The sequence below is a fragment of the Sesamum indicum genome, linkage group LG8, assembly GCF_026168435.1.
Source record: "Sesamum indicum cultivar Baizhima isolate 11 linkage group LG8, ASM2616843v1, whole genome shotgun sequence".
In the NCBI taxonomy this organism is placed as follows: domain Eukaryota; kingdom Viridiplantae; phylum Streptophyta; class Magnoliopsida; order Lamiales; family Pedaliaceae; genus Sesamum; species Sesamum indicum.
This window is the reverse complement of record NC_142664.1, coordinates 30,044,801-30,061,738: the sequence shown is the minus strand read 5'-3', so window position 1 is coordinate 30,061,738 and position 16,938 is coordinate 30,044,801. Positions and strand designations below refer to the sequence as shown.

General features: G+C 38.1%; 3 protein-coding genes, 1 non-coding gene and 1 pseudogene across 7 annotated transcripts; 4 read left to right on the top strand and 1 right to left on the bottom strand.

Annotated features, from left to right (window-relative positions):
* LOC105169538 (ABSCISIC ACID-INSENSITIVE 5-like protein 7) lies at nucleotides 1–4,043 on the top strand. 3 transcript variants are annotated; one of them, XM_011089948.3, is made up of 5 exons: nucleotides 1–128; nucleotides 1,239–2,361; nucleotides 3,113–3,184; nucleotides 3,271–3,300; nucleotides 3,717–4,043. In XM_011089948.3, exons 2-5 carry the CDS (start codon nucleotides 1,270–1,272, stop codon nucleotides 3,789–3,791), a joined length of 1,269 nt encoding a protein of 422 aa, XP_011088250.1. In that variant the 5' UTR covers nucleotides 1–128; nucleotides 1,239–1,269; the 3' UTR covers nucleotides 3,792–4,043. The 3 variants fall into 3 exon arrangements, with proteins under 3 accessions (XP_011088250.1, XP_011088252.1, XP_011088251.1); XM_011089950.3 differs by lacking the exon at nucleotides 1–128 and adding an exon at nucleotides 145–618; XM_011089949.3 differs by lacking the exon at nucleotides 1–128 and adding an exon at nucleotides 145–654.
* A 300-nt stretch (nucleotides 4,044–4,343) lies between these two features.
* Nucleotides 4,344–7,304, bottom strand: LOC105169887 (uncharacterized; annotated as a pseudogene). Its single transcript, XR_016066616.1, has 4 exons — nucleotides 7,163–7,304; nucleotides 5,544–6,958; nucleotides 4,741–5,434; nucleotides 4,344–4,633 (listed from the first exon to the last, which is right to left on the bottom strand). The product of XR_016066616.1 is annotated as an uncharacterized LOC105169887 (transcript).
* Nucleotides 7,305–7,336: 32 nt separating this feature from the next.
* On the top strand, nucleotides 7,337–11,627 carry MCCB (3-methylcrotonyl-CoA carboxylase). Its single transcript, XM_011089947.3, has 10 exons — nucleotides 7,337–7,546; nucleotides 7,645–7,764; nucleotides 8,092–8,526; nucleotides 8,779–8,869; nucleotides 9,018–9,250; nucleotides 9,349–9,513; nucleotides 10,112–10,186; nucleotides 10,377–10,508; nucleotides 10,996–11,052; nucleotides 11,117–11,627. The coding sequence occupies exons 1-10, from the start codon at nucleotides 7,337–7,339 to the stop codon at nucleotides 11,318–11,320; spliced, it is 1,722 nt and encodes a 573-aa protein (XP_011088249.2). The 3' UTR covers nucleotides 11,321–11,627.
* A 52-nt stretch (nucleotides 11,628–11,679) lies between these two features.
* On the top strand, nucleotides 11,680–11,752 carry TRNAR-UCU (transfer RNA arginine (anticodon UCU)). The gene has a single exon. It is a non-coding gene; the product is annotated as a tRNA-Arg (tRNA).
* Nucleotides 11,753–13,866: 2,114 nt separating this feature from the next.
* Nucleotides 13,867–16,924, top strand: ATHM3 (Thioredoxin superfamily protein). The gene is made up of 2 exons (XM_011089946.3): nucleotides 13,867–14,254; nucleotides 16,163–16,924. The coding sequence occupies exons 1-2, from the start codon at nucleotides 14,068–14,070 to the stop codon at nucleotides 16,480–16,482; spliced, it is 507 nt and encodes a 168-aa protein (XP_011088248.1). The 5' UTR covers nucleotides 13,867–14,067; the 3' UTR covers nucleotides 16,483–16,924.
* The last annotated feature ends 14 nt before the right edge of the window (nucleotides 16,925–16,938 follow it).

Here is a 16,938-nt window from a genome sequence, read left to right as displayed (position 1 = left end):
ATGAGGAAAAAGGGATTTAAATCAGGGGAGTCGTGTCGAAGGGGCACTAGACACTTGTCGCCTCCACCAAGCATCAGACCGGCGAAGAAGAAGGAAACGACACGATCACCCTCTCTCCCTCTATAAGGGTAAATCCGTCTGCCTCGTCCTCTCTTTCTCTCTCCGCGAATCCTAATTTTGCTCCACTTTCCTAATTTTATTTTATTATTTTATTTGTTTTGTTAGTTACAGTAGGAAGTAGGAGGAGTTGATCTTTTGTAGTTTCTGCATGGAATTTTGAGTGATCTCGAGGTCTGAGGAAATGTTTTAGTTTTTCTGTTAGTTTATGTTTGTAATTCCTTTTTGAAGGATAAGTAATTTGAGTTCAATGTTAAAGTTTCGGCTTCCCGATTGAATTTTTTGGTTAGTGGGCTGAAAAAGAAAAGATTGAGATTGAGGTTTCGTGTTTCATTTTGGGAGTTTTTAGATGGTTTGGTTATCTATGTTTCGATCTTTGAGCTGCAAAATGAGCTCTGGTAAAAGGAAAAAGCGAAAAAGAAAGATAACTTACGCCGATGGTTATGAAGAGGGTCGTGTGTTGATTTCAACGGGTGCTATTTTTGCATGAAGCGCGCTCAAGTACGTATACTGATTGGGAAACTCGAAGGCTTTTCGGTTTGTATTTTAATTTAATCTTGATGGCTGTTTCTTTTAGCCCGTGATTAGTTTTAGATCTGAAATTAAAGAAAAGCAAACTGAATTGACTGCGATCAGCTATGGGATATACATAAATGGATAGTTTTTTGCTCTACTTTAGTGGTCTTTGGACTGGAAATTGATTGTTTTTCCGCTCATCATGATTGGGAGTATTCAAGTGAAAGTTGCGTTGCTATACTTTGTCAATTCTTTAAAGCTACGTATTCAATTGTCTATATTATAGTATTATTTAAATGCTTGGAGTGCGATCTGTTTTGGGTTTAAAAGTTTCTTTCGTTTCCTTTTGGTTTGCTTTGTTCCGTTCACTTCTGTCGGGTTTTTGCCTCTGTTTAAAGTTTCTAAAGGAAAGTTATGTGTTATCTCTGTTTTTTTCAAACTTTAATGATATTTACTTGATTCGGTCATGCAATTGGTTCTTCCTTAGTTTGGTTTCTTTTAGTCATGACGTTGAGAAGGAAAGAAATAGTATGCGCATTATGGTATATATGAATATTGTTTCATGCTATCATTGCTGAGATACTAACGATTAGGAATTTGGTCAGCTAGTGGCTCCACTTTGCAGAACTTGCAATAATGGGGTCTTACATGAACTTCAAGAACTTTGGAGATACAGTGCAGCAACCAGATGGTAGTGCTGGGAAGCCAGCTGGTAATTTTCCATTGGTTCGACAGTCTTCCATATATTCGCTGACATTTGATGAGCTTCAAAACACCTTGGGTGGATCTGGAAAGGACTTTGGATCTATGAACATGGAGGACCTTTTAAAGAGCATTTGGACAGCTGAAGAGAGCCAAGCCATGGTATCTTCTACAGGTGGAGGAGATGGGAGTGCCTCAGGCGGAAATTTGCAGCGGCAGGGTTCTTTAACATTGCCGTGGACACTTAGCCAAAAAACTGTTGATGAAGTGTGGAGGGATGTCCTAAAAGAAACTATCGAAGCAAAAGATGGAAGTTCTGGTGGGCAGACAAATTTGGGGCCAAGGCAGCCGACTTTAGGTGAGATGACACTAGAGGAGTTTTTGTTCAGAGCTGGGGTGGTTAGAGAAGATAACCAACCTTCTGGAAGGCCAAATGGCACTGGTTTCTATGGTGGTTTGCCTCCATCAAGTGGTAACAACTCTGGTTTAACCATAGGATTTCAACAACCATCTCGGAACAATGGTGTGTTGGGAAATCCACTTGCAGAACAGAGCAATATTGTTCTTAATACACCTAACTTAGTAAATAACATAAATGGTGTAAGAACTTCCCAACAACAACCTCAGCAGCCTCATTCACAGCTGCAGCCTCTGTTTCCAAAGCAAACAACAGTAGCGTTTTCGTCCCCGACACAACTTGGAAGCAATGCGCAGCTGTCTAGCCCAGGAACCAAGGGTCAAGTGGTTGGAATGATGAACACTATAGTTCAAGGTGGAGCAGTTGTCATGAGTGGACTGAACAATGGAGCAGCAGTTGCAGGAGGATCTCCTGGGAATCATCTACATTCAGATGCTATTGTTAAAACTAATACAGACACACCATCAGTATCACCTTCACCTTTTAATTTTGGTGAAAGTGGACGAGGTAGGAGATCATCTAGTTCTTTGGAGAAAGTGGTGGAGAGAAGGCGGAGGAGAATGATTAAAAACAGAGAGTCTGCTGCCAGGTCACGTGCTAGAAAGCAGGTGATTTCATTACAAATAATATGCATTTTGTACTGATTCCCACTGCTGTCTTTCTTACAAGCTATGAGGATTCTTAATCTTATTCATCCTGGGAAACCAATACTAACTTGGTAGACTGGTGAGTGTGTGTGAGGGCGTCCACTTATTCATTGACCAAGGTCCAGCAAAAGATGTTGAAACATCTTAGTGGTTGAGAAGGAAATATTCCCCATCTCTTGACTTGAGAACTGTCTTGCAACTTCTAGACCATATAGACTGACATCCAATTTTCAAATGGATGTCCTGTGCTCTTCCAGTGATGCCAGGACATTATTTGCATTTGGATGCAGTGGAATTAATATCTTGTTTATATGGTTACCAAGATTGTGAAAACAAGGTTCCTGTGGTAGTGGAGATGCATATGGCGGATATCTTTTAAGTTTTCCGAATCTTTGGGAACCTGAACATGCTTCATTAATATGACAGGAAAAATGTAAGTGGGTATCCACTTACTATGAAATTTGATATGCTGACTCACTTCTCTCTGAACCATAAACACCCTGCACCCTCAGGTGTACAATTTAAGCATGATGTTCAAGTGACTACTTGATGTTCATTTGTGAGAGTACTTGGAGTCTTGGATGGTTCCCAGTTCACCTTGGTTGGATCTGTTACTTTTTCAACATCTGAGTAAATTTTCGTTTGCATAACTCGTTCTGGTTTCTATTCCCTGCTGCTCCTGATAAATAAATGTCATTGGGAAAAATTGCAGGCCTATACTCTGGAATTGGAAGCAGAAGTTGCAAAGCTCAGAGAAATGAACCAAGAGTTGCGGAAAAAGCAGGTAAGTTTATTTTCACAGTCAAAATACACTTAATGAGATCAAACTGGAAATTGATAATTTTGACAAGATGTTTACATGCACTGCAGGAAGAATTTTTGGAGATGCAGAAAAATCAGGTAATTGATCCTTTTCCCACTTGTATTACCTCTACTTGCATCATTAGCTGTTGTACTTTGGAAATGCTTAAAATAGATTAAAGTTCATTCCATAGAGTAATAAATAAATCACCAACCAAGTTTTGTAAAAATGCTAATACCACATTCTCTTGTTATATATTCCTGGACCGGCATACAGAAGAGATCATTACCATCATTAGTAAATCCAAGGATTTTGATTCCACTTTCCGAGTGGCAGAGCTAGACCAGCTTTCTTTATTATATTAGAAAAGAATGAGCAAGACAAGAAAAGATAAAATTCAGTGCATATAATTAGTTAAACATCAAAACCTTGTAATTACATCTCTTGCTTTTGCTTTCTGGTGCCTCGCAGATTTGTGGTACATTATTTTATTTCATTTTATTTGGGCCTGCAGATCTTGGAGACAATGAATAAGCCCTGGGGAGGTAAAAGAAGATGCTTGAGAAGGACGCTGACTGGACCTTGGTAGAACTAGAGGGCAAACTTGCCCTTTGTGTCGCATAGGAGTGAACAGCATATGATGATCTGATCTGGATCTCATTCCCTACATGATAGGCAGCTTTATGTATAGAAGCAAAGAGCGTCATGCTTGTATATTATTGTATTGTGCTACTTGTGTTGCTACTTTACTGTATGACCTCTAGTTGCTTCTTGTTTGATCAGTCAACTAGTGAAATCTGGACTGCCTAATTCACCTGCTATGTACCTGATATGCAATTAATATGTCTGACTTAGCTAGAAGTTAGATAAATATCTTTTAGACTTGTATCACCATAATACAGTAATGGTGTCGCGGTTAAATTTCCTTTAGGTTAACACATCACTTTGATTGGTATGTTATGTTAAACGACAGTAATCTTTTTGTTAAGAACGTTTGCCTGCTTTTAGTATCACTAAATTGCGAATAACCCTTACTTTTACAAGGCAAAACCAGATGCGACAGACTTCCATGTGCTGTAGGAAAATATATATGCTCTATTTTGAGGCAGTAGGCGTGGAAAGACAATATGACAGAAGTATATACACAGACTTAAAGTAATATTCAAATTGAAATACGCAACTACAAGGCTTTTCAGTTGACATTAAAGCATTCTACTAACTTGAGCCTTCAGAAAAAAGACTGTCAAAATGTGCAAAGAACAGTAGAGCGAATTGCATATACAAACTAATTAGACTGCTGAGTGAATCAATGGCGGCAGTTTGGTCAAACTCTTCTTGTTTCACTTTCTTTAGTTGTCTCCCTATAAATGGTTTGAGGCCGTTCGTCAAAGCTGATGTCGAGGTAAGACATGCCTTGAGTATGCTTAAAGCCTACAACAAAAGAAAGGAACTATATTACATTACATGTACTCTAGACAAACCATCTTTCTCATATAATATGCAGTCAGGTCAAGGTCAAGTGACAACAAAATTCATACCTCTTCACTCCCAATTGCAAATGCCTGTTCCTCAACATCGGAGAGTGGAATTTTGAGGCCTTTGAGGATGGAAAAGAAGGACATTACCGTTGAAGGTGTCACTACTAAATCATCAGTTACCATGAATATTGAAGGTACCTTCACACCACTGTCTTTTGCATTCATATATTTGAAAAGCAAAGGTCTGCATGTTACATTCCAGTTTCCTTCTGAAGCCGAAGAAGTCAAATAGCATGTACCAGTGCAGCCGCGGTTTACATATAATTCAGGCTCATTGTTTTCAGTTAGAGCAAAAATCTTGTTCTTGAGAAAATACTCTGATGCGGGGAGCGTTGGTTTAAAGTCCTTGAGATATCTTCGGCAATTTGAATTTGCTATGCTGCTGTACAAATTGTCCATACTCCCAAGGGAAGTATCACCCCCCAACAAACCTGCAACTTTTACCAAAGGAAGAGTGAGCAGACTGAAAAGAAAATTAACAAAATCATCTTCCGCTTCAACAAATAGAACTCTGTTGGTTGCCTTTTGTATGAAAGCCTTTACAATAACCCTTTTAGATATTGCTTCTTCTGTAATCTGACCCAATGATGCACCCAGGTCACATTTTACCGCAGCCGAGACAACCTGACTTCTACCAAGAATGAGATCTGCTAGCGGAGCTAGAAACTAATGAGCTCTTGAGCAAATCCAAAATCTGCTAAGAATAAACATTGATGGTTAGAACTCCCCAGTATTATTATGCTATTTGAATTTAATGAAAAATATTTATAAAAAACATCAAGGTCATCACAAGGAAGATTTACCTCTTTGAAGCCAACAACCACAGTTCTTTCCTTGAGCCCATCTATGTCTCTAATCCCAAGATCATTAAAAATTTTTATGCCGGAACCTCCTGAACTAGGCACTATCCGAAGATCATTGCTGATTAAGAAAGATGTCTTATCTTTAGCAAACACTCCGACATCATTGCTGTCTGTAATCGAAAGAGTTACTTCTCTATCTAGTGACATCGAACAAGAGCATCTTTCAACACCTCTATAGATGGTTACACATTCCTGATGGTTTATATGGTTGGCGCACCCACTGGTTTGACAGACGTAGTACTTGATGGGCTCAGAATCATCAATATTCAGCTTCAGTTTTCGACATTGAGGTTCAAACAAATTTATTGGATTTAGCAGCATGAGTTTACTCCTATTTGTCCAGAAGTTCCTGCTATCAAGATTTACTAACCCTTAATACAGAGTGCTTAAGCTTCCAACAATAGGTGCTCCTTCTGCATAGTGCTTCACCAGGAGCCTTACTATGGTTCCCAGAGGCAACGTGAGGAAGCTTAGCAAAACGTCTGCAAAACTGCTGTCCACTTCAGCAAAGAGTACCTTGTTTTCTTCTTCGTTCATCATAACTCTCAATGAGAACTTAATGTCCTCCGACTCAGACATTGTCAGCTGCAATGCACTTGTTACCTACGGAAGAAACCAATATATGACAGAAACCAAAACCAAAACTCTCTCTCCTTTTTTATAGCCAAACACCCAATATAGTTGTCCAGTCAAATTCTGGGAGAAGGTGAATAGCTGAAAGACCTTCCATCTGCTTGATTTAATACTGACTCTTGATTGTTCAATAAGATCTCTACAAATTTCCCTTTTCAAGTCCACATTCATCCATTCTCCAGTTGTTACAGAGAGAGAAATGCTTTGAATACTGTACCACATACTCAGTCTGCACAAGTCGTTCCCTCCCTCTAAGTAATCTCAGTCAGTATTGTATATGCATTTAAGTGGTTTCTATCACAACGACGGTTGTGATTTTCCCATGACCTTCCAAGATTGTCAAATGACGTTCCAAGAATAATCCCTTTTTCTTCGTCGTCTTACCAATCCTCAGACTTCACACTTTGTCTTCCCCATATCAGTCATCATAAATAAAGCAAAGCTGAAACGGTGTATCAGTATTGGATAAAGGACATCGTGTCATACACAGAACTCAGGATTAGAAGGCGTCACCCATTTTAATTGCAGTTGTACAAAATGCCCATAACGCTTGCACAGAGCATGCCAGGAGACTGGGTAGGTTAAAACGGGTCTGACTCAGGAATTTCATCGATCACATGGTCAGCAGCAGCCAATGCCATTGCCATGGATGCTTATTAGACCTTTTGTCGAGTACCTTGTTAGCGTCATCCACTAAGGTTTTTCTTGGACAAATACCATTTCTGAAAATAAATACAAATATTTTATATACTGAACATTTTTAGTTTTAATTAAAATCATATACGTGACAAAAATAATAATAGTTTATATATTCCAATATTGATGCATTTTATCCATTTAACTCTAGGAAAGAAAGGTTAAAACATAAATAATATTTACCAAACATTTTATGTACGCCTGTAAATGTAATCGGAATAATATAATACCGGGATAAGGAAACCGCGAATTGGATATGAATTACAGCTCGGACAAGCCATTAATGCTACTTGGATTAGGATTGGGCACTCCCCACAAGTTGCCGTACTGAAATTGGCGAACTAGAAAGTTATAAAACGACGCCGCTACAGGACTGAGAACAGAAGTAGAGAGAGAAATCAGAAATGCTGAGAAACTTGGCTCGAAGAATTTCATCATCGGCTTCGAGCCGATCAATTTCCCAGCGGTGCTACCCTAACTTCCCGGCCGAACCGACCCGATGCTTATGTACTAGTGTCCTGCCCGACACACTCGACAGGAGCTCCGAGTCGTTTGCCCGTAACTCCGAAGCGATGGAAAGCCTAATTTCCCAACTTCACTCGCACATTCAGCAGGTGTTAATACTCACTCTCTGTAATTTACAAGTCACTTACATGTGTGTGATGAGTTGCATGCATATGCGTGCCTGAAAATGGTGCTTTTTGGTGAGTAGGTGATGAAAGGAGGAGGGCCGGAGGCTGTGAAGAGGAACAGAAGTAGGAATAAGCTTCTTCCTAGAGAGAGAATCGATCGCTTGATTGATCCTGGTTCTTCATTCCTTGAGCTTTCTCAGGTTCGTTTTTCTCTTATTTTAAGAAAAATAAGAAGGAAAAAAGATCTTAATATGGTATTATTACGTTTTGTTGATTTTATTATTCTTGAAAATGTGTATTGATCACGTGTTAACAGGAATGCGAATATAATGCAATTGATGTATTACTGCAGCTTTACCATTTTAATGACTCTGTTACTCTTCGGCATTAGCCTCTTTGTTTGTGAGCATAATGATAATCGAGTAGTGTGTTTAGTTTAAGCAATGAATCTCTAGCAGATGGTACTGGATTGCAGTTTACATTTATTATATTGTACTGCACCTCATTTCATGTTTTCTTAAATTTAGCTTGCTGGCCATGAATTATATGATGATCCATTACCATCTGGTGGAATAATTACTGGCATTGGTCCAGTGCATGGGAACCTCTGTATGTTTGTCGCGAATGACCCCACTGTGAAGGGTGGAACATACTATCCCATCACCATCAAGAAACATCTTAGGGCACAAGAGATTGCTGCTCAATGCAGACTACCTTGTTTGTATCTTGTGGATAGTGGAGGTGCTTTCCTTCCGAAGCAGGCTGAGGTTTTTCCTGACAAAGAAAATTTTGGTAGAATTTTCTACAATCAAGCTGTAATGTCTGCAGAAGGCATTCCCCAGATTGCATTGGTACTAGGTTCTTGCACAGCTGGTGGAGCTTATATTCCTGCTATGGCTGATGAAAGTGTGATTGTCAAAGCAAATGGTACCATATTTCTTGCTGGACCACCCCTTGTGAAGGTTAGCAAAAACTTTGGGTATTCTAAAAGGAACCTTGGCTATTCTTTAGTTCAGTTATAGTTTTGTTCTTTTGCTCCCGAACCCCTGTATTGTTATAAGAAAGTATAACAGACAGAATGAAATTATTAAATTGGTTTCGTTTATGATAAATGTTTGCTTCTTCTCGTTCAAGGACTTATGTTTGCCACAGCCCAAAAATTTCCTGTCGTGCCTGCTAATGTAAAAGCAATAATTCATTGAAGTTGTTAGTAGGCTGCTACAGGAGAGGAAGTTTCTGCAGAAGACTTGGGGGGTGCATCTGTGCATTGTAGGACATCAGGTGTTTCTGACTACTTCGCTCAAGGTGAACCTTACACTTCATCCATATATTCATGGTAGTTTGAAGCCATCATAATTGACCTTTGCTTCTTATTAGATGACTTCGTTTTTGAGCCTATTGCTTTATGTTGCCTTGATGAAATGATAGCGTGCAAGTTATGTTTGTCTTGTAGATGAATTGCATGCGCTTGCTATAGGCAGAAACATAATAAAAAATCTACATATGGCTGGCAATATGGGTGGACAGCATCTTAGGCTGTCTGATTTCAAAGAACCTTTATATGATGTAGCCGAACTTCGTGGTATTGCACCAACCGATCTCAAGCAGTCATTTGACATCCGATCAGTTATTTCACGTATTGTTGATGGTAGTGAATTTGATGAATTCAAGAAACTGTACGGCACTGTAAGGCCTTGAATACCATTCAAACTCTGCTCTGTTTAACCAGCATTTTTTGCTGTCCTCTGACTGTATCATGCATGGGCCTTTCGTCTTTTCTACAGACGCTTGTTACAGGCTTTGCAAGAATATTCGGTCAACCTGTTGGAATTATTGGGAACAATGGTATACTGTTCAATGAATCTGCTTTGAAAGGGGCTCATTTTATTGAATTATGTGCTCAACGTAACATCCCATTGATCTTTCTTCAGAATATCACTGGATTTATGGTATGCAGTATTCCTACTCTTTCCACTAACCTCAATGATTTACAGATTTTATACTACTTCCGTTTTGTTTATTGAGTTAGAAGTCTACTGAACCAATTTAACTGAATGTAGTGTAAGTCCAATGAATTAAATCCAATGGTTCTATTTCTCAGTGTTTTCTATTTGCTCCTGGAAAACAAGGTTGAAAAAATTGAAATGTCAGTCGTTAACTTGGTGGTTGTAGGTAGATAGTGCACGATTTCGGCTTTTCACTAATTTATCTGTGTAAGAGTTCAGTAATCTGACAAATCCTTCCTTTTGATTTGTGTCCATCTTCGTTACATGTGAAGTTCTGTCACCGTTTCTCATTTCTATTCCACAATGTGGTGCCCAAGATGAATGATGGATCATTGTTACAAAGCTGATCTATATCCTCAAACTTGGAACAATTTGAGCTTATAGTGCTTATCAAAAGATAGAAGAACACTGGAGAAATCTAAGTATATTTGTGTTTATGTTTTGTCTTTTTATCTTATTTGAGGGATTTTTACAATTGAAAGATGAGATCATGAATATTAAAATTCACTTTTAGGTCCTCTTGGCAAACAATATTTTGCAGGTTGGCTCAAAATCCGAGGCAAATGGTATAGCAAAATCTGGAGCTAAAATGGTGATGGCAGTTTCTTGCGCAAAGGTCAATTATTCATTATATCACTAATTCTTGTATCATTCATATGTTTCTCCTGTCTCTACTATGACCTTTTGCATCCCTCTACTTTAGTATTTCCATTCCCTCTTTTCATCTGTACGTACCACTTCAATTTTTTTTATGGAATGACAAAGGAAAATTTAATGGAATTTCTTCTATCAATAATTCTGTTTAGGTTCCCAAAATTACGGTGGTTGTTGGTGGAAGCTTTGGAGCTGGAAACTATGCAATGTGTGGACGTGCATACAGCCCTAATTTCATGTTCTTTTGGCCAAATGCTAGAATATCTGTAATGGGTGGAGCTCAGGTAGTTACCCATATTGCATTGATTAATAAAGGATTATGCTGGTATTCACCTAGCTATGAAGTATACAAATTTTCTTAGTTTCGCTAATATGTGAATTCTTGAACAATCTATGATGGTTTTCTTGGGCATATTATTTTTCACTACATTGTAAACTCATGAATGCGCTTGTATGTGATGAACTGATAAACAAATGGCTTGCAATTCTTCAATGGTTTCGTAGGGTGTCTATTATCCGTTTCTACACATCACTGTACTTTTCTACAAAATAAATTCATCTTTGCATTCTTCGAATATTATCGTTTAATTTTGAAGTCGATATTAATCCTCTCAGTTGCGAAGTAATTTTTTTATACTGTACGGTTTAAAATTCACAATACCATGAGAACTCGACCGGCCTCGTGGATTTCATATATGCTGGTACACGTTGTATGGAACTTGTTCTGGGAAGTCTAGATTATAACTTATTAGTTCAAATGACTTTCTTCAGGCTGCTGGTGTCCTGGCTCAGATAGAAAGGGCCAATAGGAAGAAGGCTGGAATCCAGGTAAGATTTCAGATTTAGCAGTGATTGGACCTGGAGAAAACACTGACACATACACACTCTGCAGTGGAGCAAGGAAGACGAGGAGAAGTTCAAGGCAGGAGTTGTGGAGGCATACGAACAAGAAGGCAGTGCATATTACTCCACAGCGAGGCTTTGGGATGATGGGGTCATCGATCCAGCAGATACAAGAAAAGTCCTAGGCCTCTGCATTGCTGCTTCTACGAAGTGCAAGCCTGAGAGTACCAAATATGGTGTCTTCAGAATGTAATGCTGATTAGTCTCCTCTAGAGCTGCAAGGGAACACAGGCTGGGAATGAGCAAATTTGAGATAATCAAAGATTGAAGGAGCCTTGTTGGATGTAGGAAGGCAATTTCACCAGCGTGTTGCCAAGAATTAAGAGAGCTCATCAGCATGCTCTAAAGGCTCGGGCTTGATATTATTGGTTAGGCCAAATAGCACGAGAAAAAAATCAAGTAAAAATATGAATAAACAACAGCACTTTGTTTATTTTCTGAGCCGCCATCCCTGTATTGTGGAAAATTTAATCCATCTACATGTTGTGAAAGATTCATGATGTGAACTGTTTACGGCGATAGGTAAATCCTAACACATGTAACAAGCAAGGGGCGCCCGTGGCCTAATGGATAAGGCGTCTGACTTCTAATCAGGCGATTGTGGGTTCGAGTCCCACCGGGCGTGCTTTTTTTACTTTTTTTTTTTTTTAAATCTTTCTCTCCTGTTTCATTTTTCGATTTTTCGATTTTCAGCTGATAACAACATATAAATAAATATATTAATAGATGTGGGGGCCCAATAGTGATGGTCTGATGGAAAGCCCAAGGCCCAAATTGAGACGTTAATACTAAAAAATGAATCCACGTCCACCACATCTGAAGTATCTGCTCTGCTCTGATGAAAGCCACTACTAATGTTTTATGTTTTCTTCCCAACATCTTTCTTTTCTTAAATTAATAATAATAATATCTCTTTCATCCATTCCCATTCCATGTATTTAAATGAACTCATTTTGTAAATCAAAATATCTCCAACATTTGCTGGGAATATACATATATATATATACACATAGTTGGTTACCAATATTGTTTTGTATGTTCTTTCATTCTCACATAATAATTACTCAGCTGAAATATACTAAAAATTCCGATAATTGAAAACTCAAGTTTATAGCACAGAGTAGTGATATTTACTTCCAAATATCTTAATTTGAATTGTCAAACAAAATTGAATTTCTTGAATAAAGAATGATAATTAAAAACAGGAAATTAAATGAGAAAAAAAATATATATGGGGTTCCTATTACTATTAGTTTCCACCTGAAATTGAAAAGAAAACATTGAATAGGTCGATCGCACTGCAAAAATTGATGTTACAGCAATCCAAAAATTTTGGGACCTATGGTCTAATTGGGACTAAAGGAAAATCCCCAGGCAGTACAATGGCATGGCATACAGGGTATCCAAATAGGCATTTTGAGCTAATTGGGATGGACCTATTTTTTTTTTTTTGTTAAACAACCTGGAGGTGGAGGAATTTTTCGGGGTCTCTGCCTCTTCTTTATTAAAAAAAAAAAAAAAGAAGAAGCCAAATTTACAACGGGAGTACTAACTCCCTAATATCGCCTAAAAAATCATAAATAAGGAATACTATTTCCTTACTATATATGAGTAATAAAGTATAATAAAAGAGTACTACTCCCTTACAAAATAGTTTCCTAAATAAATAATCAAATAAGGGAATGAGTTGGAGATGATAATCCAGCATATCAAAAAGTTTCTGCCAATTTATACGAATCATCGGGCCCAACTTATCACCTGCAAAAGGATCACAGGCAACAACATATCGAAAATGCAAGGAAATGAAAAGCCAAGATACCGTCAAGTAGAGTTGTGAGTTTGGCATGTCAAAATGCTTTTGTCACATTGCTAGTTAACAATGAGTCTATCTCAACTTAATGTCTTCACATAGCCTCTTGGTGTGCCTGCAATAGAAAATAAAACAACCAAACAGCCAGAAAATGAGGGCAACTCCAATTCATGACTCAACAAAATAAAGCATAAATGGGGAGTACAACTCCCTAACATATGTGACCAACAAAATAACCCAAATAAGGACAAAGGAGTACAACTCTCAAGATAAGTACACACTGGAGAGCATCTCCTCGTTACAAAGTGAAAATATAATGAAAATGGAGAGCATCTCCTCAACACAATAAAGCAGTAATATAAGCAGTGTTATGAATGAAAATCTGACAAAAGAGGTAAAATTTTCAACACCGAAGCCAAGAGTAATATTTACTAATTTTAGATATGGAGGGTATCTGAAATTATTGATACAAACTCTATACAATTCCGCAATTAGAGAAACTATGAAAGTCAATTCAGATAATACATGTAATCTTACCTTGCAGTTGATCATTAGTATAGTGAGTGAACTGTGCATTGTCACAGGCTTGATTGGCGAGGTGATCTGCTGCATGATTACCCTCTCTATACATGTGTGAAATTTTAATTTTGAGTTGGACAAAAATAGTCTTGGTATCATGCACGAGAGTCTGAAAGTAGCATGCTCCCTGGAGCTGTTTTGGGATGGACCTATTCCACCAATATTTTCAAATGATGTATTTTGTGACAAGGGCTCCACATCCCTTGAACTTGTTTGTTCTTGATTTATAAAATTTATTATATATATGAAAAACAAAATAAAACCACGTGCCGGATTGTTCACTCATCCACTACCATTCCATTATATTTGTATCTGTATTTGTATTTGTATTTGTATCTGTCTGCTACTCCCAACCAACAAATCAGATTTCTATCCCCTTCCCCACACTCTCCGTCGCTTTCTTTTCTTGCAATTCCGACTTCGCACGCCGCGACTCAAATCTCACTACCCACCTCTTTATATTATGTAAATTGCGTCTACGCAGAGATCACCCTGTAATTGTCAAGATTTCTCTGAATTGAAGTGGGCTTTCTCATTTCTCGCTCTGAAAAATGGCTGCATTCTGTTGCTCTACTGCTCTCGTTTCACTCTCGCTCCCCCACCCTCGCGATGGACTGCTTTTATTTACTCCTCTGACTCGACCTCAGCAGAAGCTGCGATTCGGGCTCTCCTTTCGGGCTGATCGGAGACTCCAGGCCCGGAAATCCGTACGTGTCTCCTGCCTTGGTGATGCCAAAAGTAAATAAATTTGATCCTTGCTTCTATCTATTGTTCTTCTCCCTCTTTTTTTTTGGGTCCCTTGGATTTGGGTTTCATGAATGAAATTATGGAAGTGATATCTGCCTTGATTTACGATTTTCTTCATGATTGTGGGTAGGATCGCGTGATTGGTGTCATGAATAGGGTTTAAGTCTGCTTTCTTTTCTGTGTTTCTTTTTCTTTTTGTTTTTTCTTTAAATAGTATTTGATCTGGTCCGACGGTAATCCTTTTTTCTTTTATCAATTGACGGGAAAAGAATTGGAGGTTTCTTTAAAAAAATGGCGGCTTTTGACACTTGTAATTTGTTTTTGTGTTATGGCTTAATCTAAACGATTGTGTTGTTGCTACTTGCTAAAGGCTTCATTAAAACGTCAAAGATGGGCTCCAATTTTATATATAGATACTGGAAAAAGAAAGAACACTCTTGTTGTTGGACAACTATAATGATAGATTCCTTCATATTCTTAGAGAGGAAAGAATCCCACATTACATTGTATCACATTAATTTTGATTTATGAAATGGTGTCATCAGTAATTAACTAATGATGGTTCCTCACCACTTATGGAATCATATTTTCTAATGGATAAACTATGAGTTTGAAAATGCTGATTCAGAAGAAAGTTGACTGTGTAAGTTTTATGACAAAAAGGACTATAGGTTATAGAAACCATTCTTGTGTTGGAAAAAATGAGTGGACTATTTGTTATGTCAAAGCATAGGGTACTTCTATGGTTCAGAATAGTTAGTTCTAGTGTATTTACTTGTCTGCCCGGCATGCTTTATATATTTGTTTGTTTTATTGTCAATTTACTGTTGACTTATAAATTTTGTTGGGTTTGGTCTGTGAATATGAGCTAGTGGTGGGGGTGTAGGGGGTAATGATTGCGCTGAAAGTTTAGTTAGCACCTATGTTTTGGCTGTCTGGACATCTATATATCGAGTTCATCCACCTATAAGCATGGATTTGGCCTGTCCCAATGGAGGAGCATCTTTCATTGTGATCTTTTCATAGTTTGATCATGTTAACTATATCTGCTCTCATGAACTAATTTACTTTACTCTACCCCTTCTTTCCGTAAATCTTGAATCATTGATCCTGCTAGAGTACACCCTTAGTAGGCATAGGTTTCAGCTGCATTGCTTCCAGTTTGGGTCTGCAATAAATAGATTATATTCAATATAACTGTCTACTTCTTGTTAGTTTAAGTTTTGTTGTGGACGTTTCTACCCCAAAATATAGAATAAACATTAACATATTCATGCACCTTGATTGAAGAATGCAAGTTAGATTCAGGCAAAGCACTTGTATCTTTCCATGGAAAATCCAAAATGTTGGTTTTGTTTCGGGTCATCTGTTGTCGAAGATTTTCAGATGCATGTAAAAAAAAACTTTTAACAAACTTGGAGCTGTTCAATATAATTCAGTAAAATAAAGCAACAGGTCTTGTTATCTTTCACAGAGAAATTTGGAAATTGTTACAAGGGGAAGTGATGTTAATGCTATTCATGGCGCCACATTTAGACATCAAACTTTCTATTTTTGAATATTTGATTTAGTGGAGAAAATCCATGTAATCAGTGTTTGCTTTACACCTAGTGCATTTCTCAAGATCTCAGACCTAAATACAAGGTAGCAGAAGGAGCTAATGTTGCTGTATTTTTGTTGCCATATTTTTCTTTGTAAATTTTTATACTCTTACTTTTGTTTCTTTCTTCCAACTGAAGGATGTACATGAAATGGTGCATCAGTGTTTGCTGGTGATAGATGCAAGGAAACTGAAGGAAATTCATATATTTTGATACTTGTATCTTTTAATGCGAGAGGTCGATTCTAGGGATGAGACATATTAACTTTCTTCTAAATGCTTTTCCCTTCACTGTGTAGCTGCCCTGGTTACTGGCAAGTCATGGAAAAAACTGGTTTTAGACAGTGACACCCCCGTGCTCGTGGAATTTTATGCTAGCTGGTGTGGACCGTGCCGCATGGTTCATCGAGTAATTGACGAGATTGCAACTGAATACTCGGGGAGACTGAAATGCTTCGTACTCAATGCAGACAAAGACCCACAAGTCACTGAGAACTATGATATCAAGGCTGTGCCGGTGGTCATGCTGTTTAAAAATGGTGAGAAACAAGATTCTGTAGTCGGCACCATGCCTAAGGAGTTCTACATGGCTGCCATTGAAAGGGTTCTGGCTTCATAAAGTTTCACTATTAAGTGCAAAACATCTGGATGATAAAATCCAAATTTTTATGCTAAGAGTTCATAGACATATGTTGCTTCACCAGTTAAATTTCCCAATGTTTCAAACATTGTCACAATCTTCCCTTTTCCTGTTGCCAAGTGCTCTTTCACATAGCACCTGTTCTACAAGAAAATGAACGCTCCGCTGTCAAAGGGAAGAAAGGACTCTTACCCCCAAGTCCAACCTCGGTCTATCATTGAAGCAAAGGTTTTCCACTTTCCCAACTGCCTGTGTACAGGAAAATATTCTTCAGCGTCTCAAAAGAATTTTGTTGGTGGCATCTCAAGATATACTTGTTTCAGGCTGCTTGGCTTTTCTGTTTCCTGTTCTACTTATTGAGATGATGTAAGAATTTGGATGGAGTGAATCAGGCAGCAGTAGCATTGTTTCTTGGCTTCAATGTGTATGTCTATT